The following is a 15,467-nucleotide window of genomic DNA, read 5'->3' as shown; positions in this document are numbered from 1 at the left end:
CATTATATTTGTTAGTACTTGCTACTCACTCACCGCCACCACTTCCTTCTTTCGGGGGTCACAGACACGCAGGCGTCGATCTTTACAGGTGGTGCAAAACAAGCTGCCATTGCGGTTCCAGCTGACGCTGTAGATGAGGTCTGGGTGGTCGTCCATAGAAATGACAGGTTCGCCTGTGCCCACGTTCCAGATTATTATGAGATTGTCACTGCCTGGAGAGGGACAGCGTCAGAAGAGAAAGTTTTAGTAAGTTTTAGTAATGCCTTCTTCAGTTTCAACACATTACTGCTATCTGATTAAAGGCTGTGTCTGTGTTTATAGATCCTACCGGCAGTGAGGAGGATGTTGCGTGCAGTAGGGTGCCAGCTGACGATGCCAACTCGTTTGGAGTGTCCCTCAAGCACAACGACGGGATCGGAAAGGGGACGGATTAGGGAGTGATCTGGTATCTGCCAAACCTGGAGAAGAAATACTATTTTGTTATTCCTGTAATCTGCAAAGCTAGCACTGTGATAACTCTTTCAAGGAAGTGTTGAACCTTAAACATCAATCCAAACTGCAGCTTTTTCATTAGGTATTAACATTCACAACTTTGTAGAGATATTCATGTAGAATTATATATACAGGTCCTTCTCAAAATATTAGCATATTGTGATAAAGTTAATTATTTTCCATAATGTCATGATGAAAATTTAACATTAATATATTTTAGATTCATTGCACACTAACTGAAATATTTCAGGTCTTTTATTGTCTTAATACGGATGATTTTGGCATACAGCTCATGAAAACCCAAAATTCCTATCTCACAAAATTAGCATATCATTAAAAGGGTCTCTAAACGAGCTATGAACCTAATCATCTGAATCAACGAGTTAACTCTAAACACCTGCAAAAGATTCCTGAGGCCTTTAAAACTCCCAGCCTGGTTCATCACTCAAAACCCCAATCATGGGTAAGACTGCCGATCTGACTTCTGTCCAGAAGGCCACTAATGACACCCTCAAGCAAGAGGGTAAGACACAGAAAGAAATTTCTGAACAAATAGGCTGTTCCCAGAGTGCTGTATCAAGGCACCTCAGTGGGAAGTCTGTGGGAAGGAAAAAGTGTGGCAGAAAACGCTGCACAACGAGAAGAGGTGACCGGACCCTGAGGAAGATTGTGGAGAAGGGCCGATTCCAGACCTTGGGGGACCTGCGGAAGCAGTGGACTGAGTCTGGAGTAGAAACATCCAGAGCCACCGTGCACAGGCGTGTGCAGGAAATGGGCTAAAGGTGCCACTTTTGAACCAGAAACAGCGGCAGAAGCGCCTGACCTGGGCTACAGAGAAGCAGCACTGGACTGTTGCTCAGTGGTCCAAAGTACTTTTTTCAGATTAAAGCAAATTCTGCATGTCATTCGAAAATCAAGGTGCCAGAGTCTGGAGGAAGACTGGGGAGAAGGAAATGCCAAAATACCAGAAGTCCAGTGTCAAGTACCCACAGTCAGTGATGGTCTGGGGTGCCGTGTCAGCTGCTGGTGTTGGTCCACTGTGTTTTATCAATGGCAGGGTCAATGCAGCTAGCTATCAGGAGATTTTGGAGCACTTCATGCTTCCATCTGCTGAAAAGCTTTATGGAGATGAAGATTTCATTTTTCAGCACGACCTGGCACCTGCTCACAGTGTCAAAACCACTGGTAAATGGTTTACTGACCATGGTATCACTGTGCTCAATTGGCCTGCCAACTCTCCTGACCTGAACCCCATAGAGAATCTGTGGGATATTGTGAAGAGAACGTTGAGAGACTCAAGACCCAACACTCTGGATGAGCTAAAGGCCGCTATCGAAGCATCCTGGGCCTCCATAAGACCTCAGCAGTGCCACAGGCTGATTGCCTCCATGCCACGCCGCATTGAAGCAGTCATTTCTGCAAAAGGATTCCCGACCAAGTATTGAGTGCATAACTGTACATGATTATTTGAAGGTTGACGTTGTTTGTATTAAAAACACTTTTCTTTTATTGGTCGGATGAAATATGCTAATTTTGTGAGATAGGAATTTTGGGTTTTCATGAGTTGTATGCCAAAATCATCCGTATTAAGACAATAAAAGACCTGAAATATTTCAGTTAGTGTGCAATGAAACTAAAATATATGAATGTTAAATTTTCATCATGACATTATGGAAAATAATGAACTTTATCACAATATGCTAATATTTTGAGAAGGACCTGTATATTAATCAATTGAATATTTAATCATATCTCAAGACATGCCTGCATCTGACCTCTAAAAGCACAAAAAATTAAACATGAGTAAATTATTACTCCTTATATCAAAGATATTGCTGCTAGAAAGCAGGGATAATGTTATACTGCATAAACCACAGAAATAAAATGTTGAGAATTCAGTATATTATCATGCCAAAAAATATAAATGTACATGTGGGGGTGTTTGCAATAAAGCTAGAAAAATATAAGAGTAAATTGACAAAACACATTTCTGATTAATGTCAGAAGATATTTTGTTAGTTTTCCGTGATATGACTTATAACAATCTTATATATCAATAGGTTGTTAAATATTTTAAATAGGTAATAATCTAAATGAAACTGGAAGAAAATACATAAAATAAGAAAATAAAGAATAATTCAAAGGCTGAATTATTTTAATGTTTAAATAAATTGTTACATACATTTAAAAAATCTCATTTTAAAATATGTCTGCCTTTGGATGTACCATAACTATAGTCAAAATTCCCTTATTAGCAACAATAAAAGATAGTTTGATCTTAAATACAATGAAAACAAAGACAAACTCAATGACATGTTTGTGTGTAATCAAACAAATCATCAATCAAAGCAGGTTTACCCTGAAGTTTGACATGTTCAAATGTTTAACATTTATTGAAACTTATTCAGTGGAATGATTTCCTTTATATTTAGATTTTTTTCAGAGCTGATTCAATGTGTAGTGGGCAGAAGATTTTGATGTTTTTCCCCCAACTCAGTACCAGTGTGTGGCAACTTCAATAGGAACAGATTTCGTGAACAAATATAGTAAGCTCCTTAATGTAAAACAGGTGGAATCGAAAAGAGGAGCAATCACAACAAACAATTGACAAAAAACACACAAATAAATCTAGTTATTAATACTGCATCCAAACAATTTAAACATTAACGTATCCAACGCATGGTCAAATATTATGGTATTCAACGCTGCAGGTGTCCCCTGTTTTTTTTTTATTGAAAATGGGAAAATACCATTATGGCGCTTATTGCATTGGAAACCGTAACCTGCTCCGGAACTGGTTAGGTACTCCAGTATAGGTTGCCATGGTGATAGACCCAGGTAAAAAGTGATCCAGCTTTGTGATTTCAAAACAGGACACAGCTGATGACTTAACTATTTGACAATACTCTCACTAATAAACACACACACACAGTGTTTCTACACAGAAATCCAGTATTAACTCATTCTAAAGAGCCTTTTCAGCTGGCACAATGATGTGGCTCTGTGAAAACAGGAGAATGACTTCACAGTTTTGGCCTTTCTGTAAATCGACTGCAGTAACAGCTGCAACTGTCTGTCTGTCTGCTGTTTGATATTAACAAAGCCCCCCTGATACGCACAAAACAAACCTACACACACATATGTAAAAAGCATCCATGCAGCTGCTGCCAGAAAACAAGCACCAATCCAGTCATCATGTCACAGATATTCCTGCAACGTTGACAGGAACAAGTGGGCGAATCAGTGACAGGTGCTCCAGTTCACAAATGTTGAAACAAGCTGTCATTATACAACTAAAACATGTTACAGCTGACTCACATACTGGACATATGTTGTGGGTTCTGCACACTTACTAAAACCCCTCTGTGTGATTTAATATGCTAGAATATTTAACATTTAATCTTTAAAAATTAAAACATGAGATAAAGATGTCTGCACTGATCTAGAGTCTGATGATAATAATATAAAATATCTTTCATGGAAAATACTGTTCAATAAATTTCATGTTTTGTTTATATCTGGGTTGTGTTACCTATATTGCAATAAAGAAATAAATAAAGATTGTGGCTAATACAAAGTTATTGATTAGATCTACGATGACAAATCGTTGCAAAAATATTTTAATCTATTGGATTTTTTGTCTGCTCATCCGAGATCATGCCCAGGAGAGAAACCCGGGGTTTCCTCCCAATGGGACGTGCCTCCAAAAAGAGGCATCCAAAAGGCATCCTGATCAGATCCACTTCAACAAACTTAATTTTGATGAAGAGGAGCAGCAGCTCTTATTCAGTCTTCCCCAGATGACGAAACTCCTCACCCTATCTTGAAGGCTAAGTGTGGCCACTCTGAAATGAGGAAGCTTGTTTCAGACAGTGGTATCTGGGATGCTGTTCTTTTGGTCATGATCCATAACTAATGACCACAGGTGAGGGTCAGAATGTAGACTGATCAGTAAATCAAGAGTTGTGCTGTTTGACCAACTCCTTCTTCACCACGGCAGGCCAGAACAGTGCCTGCATTACTGCAGACAAAGCTTCAAGCCCTCTATTTCCCATTCCTTCCTACCATCACTCTTGAACATAACACCTGCTGTCATATAAAACATTACTAAGAAATTGAAGTAATATGAATAAAGAAAAAAGCTGACACAAGACCTTTAACAAAATGTAGGTAAAAAATGCCATTCCTAGTTAGGAAACATTCGGACACAATCCACGTTTATTCCCATTTAAAATGTCTAAAATAACACACAGGTATAAGACATCAGGTTTATGAGATGAGAACAGCATTTGAAAGTGGTTTGCCTTGTTTCAACCCCAGACATTTAGTTTGGGGTGCTCCAGATTGCTGAAGTGAGAATGAATACAGATAGAACCTTTAGAAATTCAATTCAGTTCATTTATATAACACCAATTCACAACACGTTGTGTCAAGGCACTTTACATCGTTATCAAACAATGTAGTCAAGTTCAGTTTATTATATAAACTGGTTAAAAAGTTCTTTATTTAAGAAAAACCAGCAGATAGCATCAAGTCACTGACTTGTAGAATTCACTCCTCCTGGATGAGCATGTAGTCACAGTGGACAGTCGCTTGCATTGTGTCGTTGACTTCGCAACAATCCCTCATACTGAGCTCGTATGTAGCAACAGTGGAAAGGAAACTCCTTTTAACAGGAAGAAACCTTCAACAGAACCAGGCTCAGTGTGAGCGGCCATCCGCCACCAACGGAAGGTTTGTGAAGACAGAGCAAACACACAAAAGAACACAAACACTCATCCAGAAGTATTTTCTATGTTAAAGAAAAGTATGTTAATGGCAATAGTAGCTCCTTAAGTGGTTTCATTTAGCAGAGAAACACAGCTAAGCAGATACGTTGTGAGCTAATTTTCAAGTCTATATGGTCTATAGGATGACAGAGAATACATACAGTTAGTCACAATTGAAGCTCAGCCAATAGCTGTCTAGGGGAAAAACAGGGTTAAACGCCGAAAGACAGGGCCGAGTGTATCATCTGTAAAAGGTAAACATTAAGTTATTGGAAGCAGCAGTTCACCCGATGCCCCCCTGCAGGAAGGTCTAACAGGAAAATTGGTCATTACGTCCTCCAGCAGCCTAAGCCTATAGCAGCATAACTACAGAGATAGCTCAGGATAACCTAAGCCACTCTAGCTATAAGCTTTATCAAAAAGGAAAGTTTTAAGCCTGGCCATAAAAGTACAAAGCATGTCTGCCTCAAGGACTAAAACTGGGAGCTGGTTCCACAGGAGACGAGCCTGATAACTAAAGGATCTGCCTCCCATTCTACTTCTAGAGACTCTGGGAACCTCCAGTAAACCTGGAGTCTGAGAACGAAGTGCTCTGTTAGGAATATATGAAACAATCAGATCTCTGATGTATGATGGAGCTAGATCATTAAGGGCTTTATATGTGAGGAGGAGAATTTTAAATTCTATTCTGGATTTAACAGGGAGCCAATGAAGGGAAGCTAAAATAGGAGAAATATGATCTCTCTTTTTAATTTCCATCAGAACTCTTGCTGCAGCATTTTGAATCAGCTGAAGGCTTTTAACTGCATTTTGTGGACATCCTAATAGTAAAGAATTACAATAGTCCAGCCTTGAAGTAACAAATGCATGGACTAGTTTTTTAGCATCACTCCTGGATAGGATATTTCTCATTTTGGCAATTATGAAAGGAGGTGGCAGAGGGAAATCCAAGAAACCTGTTTAATATGTAACTGGCTGGATTTGTGAGAATTTATCTGATTATCATCAGCATAACTGTTGAAATTTATCCCATGCTGCCTGATCATTTTACCTTTTAGAGGCATATAGTAAAGAGAATTGGCCCAAGCACTGAACCATGTGGTTCTCCATAATTAACCCTGGAGTTTAAAGATGATTTTTAATTTACATGAACAAACTGGAATGTGTCAGACAAATATGATTTAAACCAGCCTAGCGCTGTTCCCCTGATTCCTACAGAATGTTTCAGCCTCTCTAAGAGAATATTGTGATCGACTGGATAAAATGCAGCACTGAGATCTAACAGAACAAGTACAGACCAGGATCATTGTCTGAGGCCATAAGAATATCATTAGTGACTTTCACCAGCGCTGTTTCCATGCTATGATGAGCTCTGAAGCCTGACTGAAACTCTTCAAACAGATAATTGCTGTGAAAATTCTCTCACACTTGATTAGCAACTGTTTTCTCAAGAATCTTAGATAAGAAAGGAAGACTTAATATAGGTCTGTAATTTAGTAAATCAAGCGAAGGTTTCTTAAGTAAAGGTTTAATTACAGCTACCTTAAAAGCCTACATATCCATTTACTAAGGATAGATTAATCCTGTCTAAAATATCAGCAGTGATCAAAGGGAACACTTCCTTAAATACTTTGGTTGGGACTGGGTCAAAGATACAAGTTGAAGGTTTAGATGATGCTGATGTTTTTGATAATTCAGAAAGCTCAACTGGATTAAAACAGTCCAAACACAGATCAGTTTCTACAGTTACCTCCAATATTGCCTCACTTACTGATGATGAAGTAATCAAATTCGGGAGGACGCCAATTATTTTATTTCAACCAATGATTTCAGCCAATGACTTTATTTCAACTTTATGTAATGGGGTAGGGTCTCCAGACATTTTCCTTAGCTTGTTGAAAACGTAAAACCAAGTTAATTTTGGGAATTTACCTGTAACTAAATGTAACTAAAATGACACAATAATTTGAACATTTGAACTGAATGTTTAATGGTGAGTCCTATTTTTTTTTACATTACTGCCCTGTATTGAGCTCTTCCGCTTAAGGCAGAGACTGATCCCCAACCCCAAAGAGCTGCCCACCTCTTTCTGTCCTCAGAATTAGAGGAACTAACTTCAGCAACTAAACATTCGGTTGTAAACCTGCTGGCGTGCATGCTAAAGGTCCTAGGTCGACGACCACACCTTGAGGTCCTGTCCTCGAACAGTACAAACAGGATTGGGGGGGAAGAGGCACCCCAGAGTCTAACCTGCTTCGGGATCAAGCTCAATGTCGTGCAAAAAAAGTTAGATTTCTTTTTCAGGGTTTGTCTATTAAGCTCTGATTTAAATTATGAATTTGTTGAATCATTTGGAAATGTTGGGACCCAGCCATGGATTTCAACATTAAACTCCGGTACGAACTCTTCTGGGACTTTTCAAAATAAAGTGCATTAACCTTCTTCCGGCACAGCCAGGAAACGGAATAACTGCGGACTTCCTGTGACGCCACTACCCAAATAAAGCACAGCTGTTGCTACATCCGCCCTCTTCCACATGGCCTTCGAAAGGGACCGGATAGGGGAGACAAGCGCGCTGATGTCTCTTTGCTGGCAAACAGACATAAACTCTTCAACTGGATCCAAGAATGTCATACGCTCATCGATTATATACACAAGTTAAGTATGAGTGAATAACTGTGTACCCAGTATTCATTCATAGAAACGGGAATTAAGGTACACGCCTGGCTTGACTTTCTCTCTGAGGCCTGAAGAAGCAAACGGTGCCCCAGAGAAGTCCCTGCAGAGACGCTGTCTCTACAAGCCGAGTGAAGCGGTTTTCCTTGCCTGGGAGAAGGACAAACGAGTAGCTGCATTACGGCGGTTCACGTGCAGTGTGGTCAGCGGACAGAACGAGCCGTCTTCCAGCCAGAGCTACGGAAGTTGGCTGGAAGCTAACCCTTTGTTCACAGAGCTTTCTTCAAACTTCGTCGTCGCCCGGACAACTTCTCCTCAGCATAGGTCAGAGGTTAGGTTTGGGCAGAGCAGAATAATATAGAAAGATTTAGATTGAAATGATCTAAACGTTTTTTATTTGATGAAGTTTGGTTTTGTTTGTGTTGAACTCTGCTATCTTAGTGCTAGCAGGCTATCTGCAGCACATGTGCTGAGGTTGTGTTCTTTGTGTGTTTTTAAAGTTAAGACAAACTTTATTAAAGGGTGATTTTAAACAGAATATTGATCATAACGCGCCGTCCACGCTTATGCATTTTAACCCTTTTATTAACCCTGGTATTTTTAAAGGTATGTGTTTAAATCTGGTGCTAAGCTATCAGCTTCTTTGTTAGCTTAACTGCTAACAGCTAAGGACATGTGCTTGCTGCTAAATAATATTTACCCAGAAAGGTTTAGTTTTCAATCCAGTAAATAATGTGTCCCTAACATCATTTTACTAAATCTGATAACTAAGTAAAGACCATTAAGCCAATTTCTCCAGAAAGATTTGGCTCTTTTCCAAAATATTCCCTTAATAATATTTCTTCAAATATTATTTTAATAAATAAAGGCAGCTAATGAGACACCGTTGTGAAATAGTCATCCAGAAGGTTGGTTTTATTCAGCAGATCATTATTGAAAACATTATTTTAATAAAAATAAGATTGTATCTGATCTTGCATTGTGAATGGTTGTCTAAACGTTTGCTGATTATTTCTTAAGTTAGTTCCAAGACTAACTTAACATTTCCAGATTCTTCAAGATAATCATTGGTTCTCAACCATAAATAACATTGCACGGTAATGTTGCATCATTCTTTTGGTCATGGTTTTCAATCATCTTTAATCAACTTGTTTATATTGTACATAGCCCATTAGTCTTCGTTATTCTTTAATTCTGCTTGGTAGTTTAGTTGGATTGTTTTAACATAGTAAAGAGTTTGTTGATTGAAATATGTTTGACTTTGAGTTGACTTATTTTTGTTAATAAATTCTTGTATTTTAAGAAATTGTGTGAATTCATTCCATATATGGGCAGAGTTTTGCTGTTCAATAAGGTCAGAGCTCATCTCACACCTTTCTATTTTGTCCTAATACCATCGGCTTACTGGGCTGGTATTCACAGGACAACCCTTAACAGACCGAAATATTATTTGATAAAATATTAATATTAAATATTAAATAACATTCTCAGATTCATAATCCCAACAGAAAGTAAACAGACATTGTAGGTAAGCCTATACCATATGTATACTATAACTACAGATCCTTTAGAAGACAGTAAAGACTTAAAAATGTAAAATATTGTAACATGTTCCTCAGCCATTTTCACATAAAGAAAATCAAAAGTAAAATCTGTTAAAAGTTGCCCAAATGACAACAAATCTCTTTTTAGATTCATATAGAGTCTCAATAGAGATTTTACATTAAGATTGTTGTTATAACATATCCTTTTTAAAGCATTAAGTGACCCCTGCTGATTGAACATAGGAATGAGCTACAATAACATCATTTTAACATCTTTCAGAAAATCATTGCTTTTACAGCTTAATCACAGAGTAATGATCACAGAGGTTCTTCGCAACCTGACTCAAACGAAACCTACTATGGGGGCTAACAGGACAGCTCAAATAATTTCAGCAGATCTTTAGGATTATTAGAGCAGCGTAAGGAATTGAATGAAAAACTCAGGGTAAGATAACAATCAGTAAAAATACGAAAATCAGAAAAAGAAAATACCATGATTTGGCAGTATTAACATAGAACACAAATGTTTACTTAATCTAGTTACTTTTATTTAAAGCTGAAAGACCTTAATTATCCATTCTGTTGCTAAAATAATATACTCATTGTTTATTGTAAGAAATATAGATTTTTGATATTTTGCTCTTAATTGCTCTTAGCTTTGTCACAACTAAAAAGGAAAACTGAGCCACCTCATTAATTTCCTTCTGTGCAGACCACAAACAGATGATTCAGGAGATTGCAGCAAATTAACAGCCAGTTTGTCTTTTGCCTGAATATCAGGCATCCTGGCATGTTAAAAAATAGGAGAAGAAGGGTGTGGCTGAGCAATAAAATTACGACAGTTGCCAATAGTTTTAAAACATGAATCCAAGAGATTGATGGCCAAAACTCAAACCTCAACAACTTCTAAGACGGTTTCTGAGCTTTCACAATAACCTGCGTGTTCCCCATGTGCTCACGTCTTATTCCTAACACATAAAGACATCTACACAAGAAAACTAAAAGAATGCTAATTACCATTGCTGTGCAGTCTTCAGAACAGCTGGCTAGGATGTTATCATTATGAGGGCACCAGTCGATATCTAGGATGGGTCCAGAGTGGCCAATTACCAGCGGGTAGTTCTTATCCACGCGGCCTGTCTGCAACACAAAGGGCAAAGTTGGACCAGTGCATGTTGTTTAAGTGGCAAGAAATTTTATTTATTTTTTCTAAAACTCCTTATTAAAGAAACAATAAAAACAAAGGTTGCATTTTAACTAATTTAACCACAAAAATAATCTAAAAGAGAAAACTTAAAACTGCTACAACCCTCACAGTCTAAAACATTGCCAGATCTTCATTTCTGACAGATAATGGCCCATCAAACAAAAATAAATGTTTTGTAAAATGTTTAAATACCTTCACATTAGAGTAGTGATGATCCATTAAAACATCACTAATCCAAGTCATAAGCAAAGAATTCATATCAGCAATCAGTTAAAATGGAGAAAGGTTTTTGTATTAGTTTTCATCTCTGTTAAACTGTAATAAATAAAGAAGAAAACATAGAGGAGGATTTGAGAACAAAAATAATTGAAAAGCATGGACAGTCTCATGGTCACTGGACAGTTCATTTCTAAAGATCTCAAGTGTCTATTGACACTGTCGACAATGTCAAAAAGTATCTTGGAAATGTAGCTGATCTCCCTCAGCATGAAGAAAAGAGAAAAAACGGAAGTGAACTTGTTGAAATGAACTAAAACAATGAACACTAAACAGACAAGCTTTTACAGAATTGATGAGATGAAATCCTACAAATCCAACAAAGCAAATAATGTCTCCATATATTCCATGTCATGAGAGAATTAAACAATAAACAAAGAGTTCTGGGACACAAATTATAGTTAGGGTCATGGTTTTCATGAGTTTCATAGCAGGGCAGTGGATTCCAAAGGGTTCTTTAAAACGTATCCAGCTAATAACACAGCACTGGACAGCTAAAAAAAAACTGTAATGAGTCCAGATCTAAATCCCAGTAAGAATATGTACAGAGATAAAAAAAATAAAAATAATAAAATGCAATGGAGAGGACACACTTATCACATTTGATATGGACTGAACCGAACCTATAGTATGTGAGGAATTTTGCAAAAGAACACTGGACTAAAGTTTGTCATTAAAAAGAGGTTAAAAAACTGGTGGCTTGAGAAACACGCAAAAAAAAAAGGAAGATGATGTATATAAAGATTTTCAAACAAAAAACAAATATAACTGTTTTTATTTCAAATCAACATACATACAATATGTATACAAAAAAGAATAAACAAACATCTGTCATTACAACAATCTACTACGTTATTTGACAATTAAGATGATAATGTTTTTAGCCAATAAATTAGACTAATGCAGCATTAAATTTTAATTCAGTCAGGGGAAGTATACAACAAAAGCAGGAGTTTTCAGCAAACTGGCCTGACCTGAACCCCATTGAGAATCTATGTGCTATTGTTAAGAGGACCGGAACAATTATTAATCAGCTAGCAATACAATGCTTGCAAGACATAATTATTTCCAGATATAAAAAGACCTAATCAAAATAATTTGTTATTCAGGGTTAGCAATAAGATGCTAACATGCTTTATTTATGTTTTTGTTCAGATGTATAAGGACATAATCAGAATAATTTAATTAACAGAGAAGCAGAACAATGTTAGCATAGCCTGCTAGCACACTAATGTTGAAAGTAGCCTAGTAATGAGTTTTTCACTCTCACCTTAGCTTGCTAACGAGCTAAACTATGCTAACCAACAGACAAAGGATCATATTCTGGGTCTGAGCATGTTTCTGGGTAAATGTTGTGATTGTAGCCAAATAATATCTAAGAGACGTTTTGGAACAGTGTTAGCAAATAGCAGCCTCTTAACATATTAACATTCATAAATTAAATGAGAAAAAAGAAAGCAAAAATGCCATGAGTTCAAGCTTTGCTTTCTATGGTTCTTATCATGCAAACATGTGGATAAGCATTAGAAATATCTCCCTCTCCACAGACACACACATGCTAAGCGAGGTGTATTTATAGATTAAATGACAAGCTGTTGAAAGGGGAGTTTTTCTTGTAGCCTGTTGGGGACCCAGAGGGTGGAGAGGGAAGATTAAGAGCACTCTGGTGTATATAAATAGCATGACTTTTCATAACTTTTCAGTGTGTGTAAACTGGGTATTACTAGGCATTTTCAAACTCTTTTTAATGAATTTCAAAAAGATTTAAAAATGTTTTTCCGAGAAAAACAAGAAACATCTGTTGAAAAAGCTACTGATTACTTATATTGTGTTTTCAAATGTCACAAAACTTACAAAGGTTTTACCACTAAAAGAAACAAAAGATTCTAACTAAAATACTTTAAATTATGAAACCCACAGATAACAAAATACTGGACAATAACATCATTTTAACATCTTTCAGAAAATCATTGCTTTTACAACTTAATCACAGAGTAATGATCACAGAGGTTCTTCGCAACCTGACTCAAACGAAACCTACTATGGGGGCTAACAGGACAGCTCAAATAATTTCAGCAGATCTTTAGGATTATTAGAGCAGCGTAAGGAATTGAATGAAAAACTCAGGGTAAGATAACAATCAGTAAAAATACGAAAATCAGAAAAAGAAAATACCATGATTTGGCAGTATTAACATAGAACACAAATGTTTACTTAATCTAGTTACTTTTATTTAAAGCTGAAAGACCTTAATTATCCATTCTGTTGCTAAAATAATATACTCATTGTTTATTGTAAAAAATATAGATTTTTGATATTTTGCTCTTAATTGCTCTTAATCACAAGTAGAAAACGCTGAATTTAGCTGGTTAATTAATCGGTCATACTAAATGTTATTCTGTAATATTTTAGCAATTTTTTAAATTCATTATAAAACAAAATGCTAGGGATGATTTAGCCCATAAAACAATAAAAACAAAACTACCAGTATCAGTCGCCCTCATGAGCGGAGCATCAAAGCTTACTCTGATAAACTGAAACAATATGTTATTTCCCGTTAAAATATTCACGCTTTAATCTTGCACATCTGCTTGCATATGTTGGGCCTTTTTAATCATTTCAATTATTTTTCAAACAAACTTACGTATTTTGTTACTTTGGACTTGGTCATTTGCTTCTAACTTCCAGGTCCAACCTAAAGCAAGGGGACGTTGACTTTTCTGTGTATTTCAGACATTTGGGGTCACAGCAAATATTTGACCTCACACAGCTGTCTGCTGAACATTTTGTCATGAATGACTGAAGCCTGTTATAGCCAAATGCATCAAGAAATCCAACCTTAAAACGCTTTAAATATCTGAAGCCACCTCTAGTAAGTCTTACTAAACAAAGCTGAAAAGATATTAGAATGTTATAGCTATAAGGATAGTGGAATAAAGAAGGCAAGACCATGATCATGTTCTCAAAATCTAATGGCAATCTTGGGGGCATAAGATCAAGGATTTTAGTAGGGAGAAAACCTAGAGAGAAACCAAGAGATGCGTCATTCTAGTACAGCAGCTAAAATGTATCATGTTCCACAGCTTAGTACTATTAGTTTTATTTGAAACAATATAAAATGTTCTCCATAAGATATTATTGCACTAATTTAAGGATCACATCACTCATTCACCATCCATGTGGTTCATTTACACCCTTAATGTCAGGCAATGGAATTAATCATAAAAGAAAATTTAATTTAACATGAACCCTTAAGTCAGGCATCCAAACCACACTGTAAAAAGGTTTTGCGGAAATACAGTGAATTAGAGACAGCTAGATATTCATTGTAAAAACACAATGACAGTGTATGTCACAGCTGTAAATTTCACAGTTATAAGCATATTTTTGTTTATGGTAAATTATCTTTGAAAACATCAATGCAAATAACCTTACAACAACAGAAATATCACAAATCTAATGACAGTCTTGAAGTTAGAAATTCCAACTCAACCATAAAACATTTTGTAATTTACCAGCAACTATCATTGCCAAGTCGTCACCATGAGAAATACAAATAATAATGATGTAAAGTAGTGTGCAAAAGTTTTAGGCAGGTGTGAAAAAATACTGTAAACATAGAATGCTTTCAGATATATAAATGATGATTGTTTATTTTTATCAATTTACAAAATGATAAGTGAGCGAACCCAAACATACAGCCAAAGTCATTAAGAACTATCTTCAAGAAGAACAAGAATTACTAGAAGTGATGGTTTGGCCTCCACAGAGCCCTGATCTCAACTTCATCAAGTGTGTCTGGGATTAAATGAAGAGACAGAAGGATGTGAGAAAGTCTACATCCACACAAGATCTGTGGTTAGTTCTCCAAGATGTTTGAAACAACCTACCAGCCGAGTTCCTTCAAAAACTGTGTGCAAGACTCCTTAGAAGAATTGAGGCTGTTTTGAAGGCAAAGGGTGGTTACACTAAATATGGATTTGACTTAGATTTCTCTTTTGTTCATTCACTGCATTTTGTTGATTGATGAAAATAAATGAATAACACTTCCATTTTTGAAAGCATTCTTTGTTTACAGCATTTTTTCACCCCTGCCTTAAACGTTTACACAGTACAGTCTTTTTTAATACTGTGACTTTCAATGGTAAGAACTTATTTAAGTATAACATAAATTAAAATGATGTTTTATGTTTAAAAATCCATGTAAATCTGTTTATGGTAAATGACCTCAAAACAATGTAAATACCACAAATGTAATTAAATCTGATCATTTTATGATGTATTCATAAAACATATTACTCTTTTTACTCAAAATGTAACATTTTTATTTACAATATGGCACAGTTTGGTATATTTTATTTAATATTGCACATTTCAAAGTTAAGAAATATTTTTTGTTTATGGTAAAGTATCATAACAATGTAAAACAGTACCTTAAAACTATGAAAATAACATTTATCTAATTACAATATATCAGTAAAGAAAATAACAATAAAACAGTAA

At 36.3% G+C, this 15,467-nt stretch overlaps 1 protein-coding gene across 1 annotated transcript in view; it reads right to left on the bottom strand.

Moving 5' to 3' along the window:
* Positions 1 to 15,467, bottom strand: part of coro6 (coronin 6) — a 31,289-nt gene that overhangs the window by 7,890 nt on the left and 7,932 nt on the right. The window contains exons 3-5 of the mRNA XM_047378285.1: positions 10,499 to 10,621; positions 329 to 458; positions 34 to 212 (exon numbers count right to left, since the gene is read on the bottom strand). Coding sequence (XP_047234241.1) covers positions 34 to 212; positions 329 to 458; positions 10,499 to 10,621 — 432 coding nt within the window. The remainder of the gene's footprint in view (positions 1 to 33; positions 213 to 328; positions 459 to 10,498; positions 10,622 to 15,467) is intronic.

This window comes from Girardinichthys multiradiatus, chromosome 11, assembly GCF_021462225.1.
Source record: "Girardinichthys multiradiatus isolate DD_20200921_A chromosome 11, DD_fGirMul_XY1, whole genome shotgun sequence".
Lineage (NCBI taxonomy): Eukaryota > Metazoa > Chordata > Actinopteri > Cyprinodontiformes > Goodeidae > Girardinichthys > Girardinichthys multiradiatus.
This window is presented reverse-complemented; position numbering and strand designations above follow the sequence as displayed.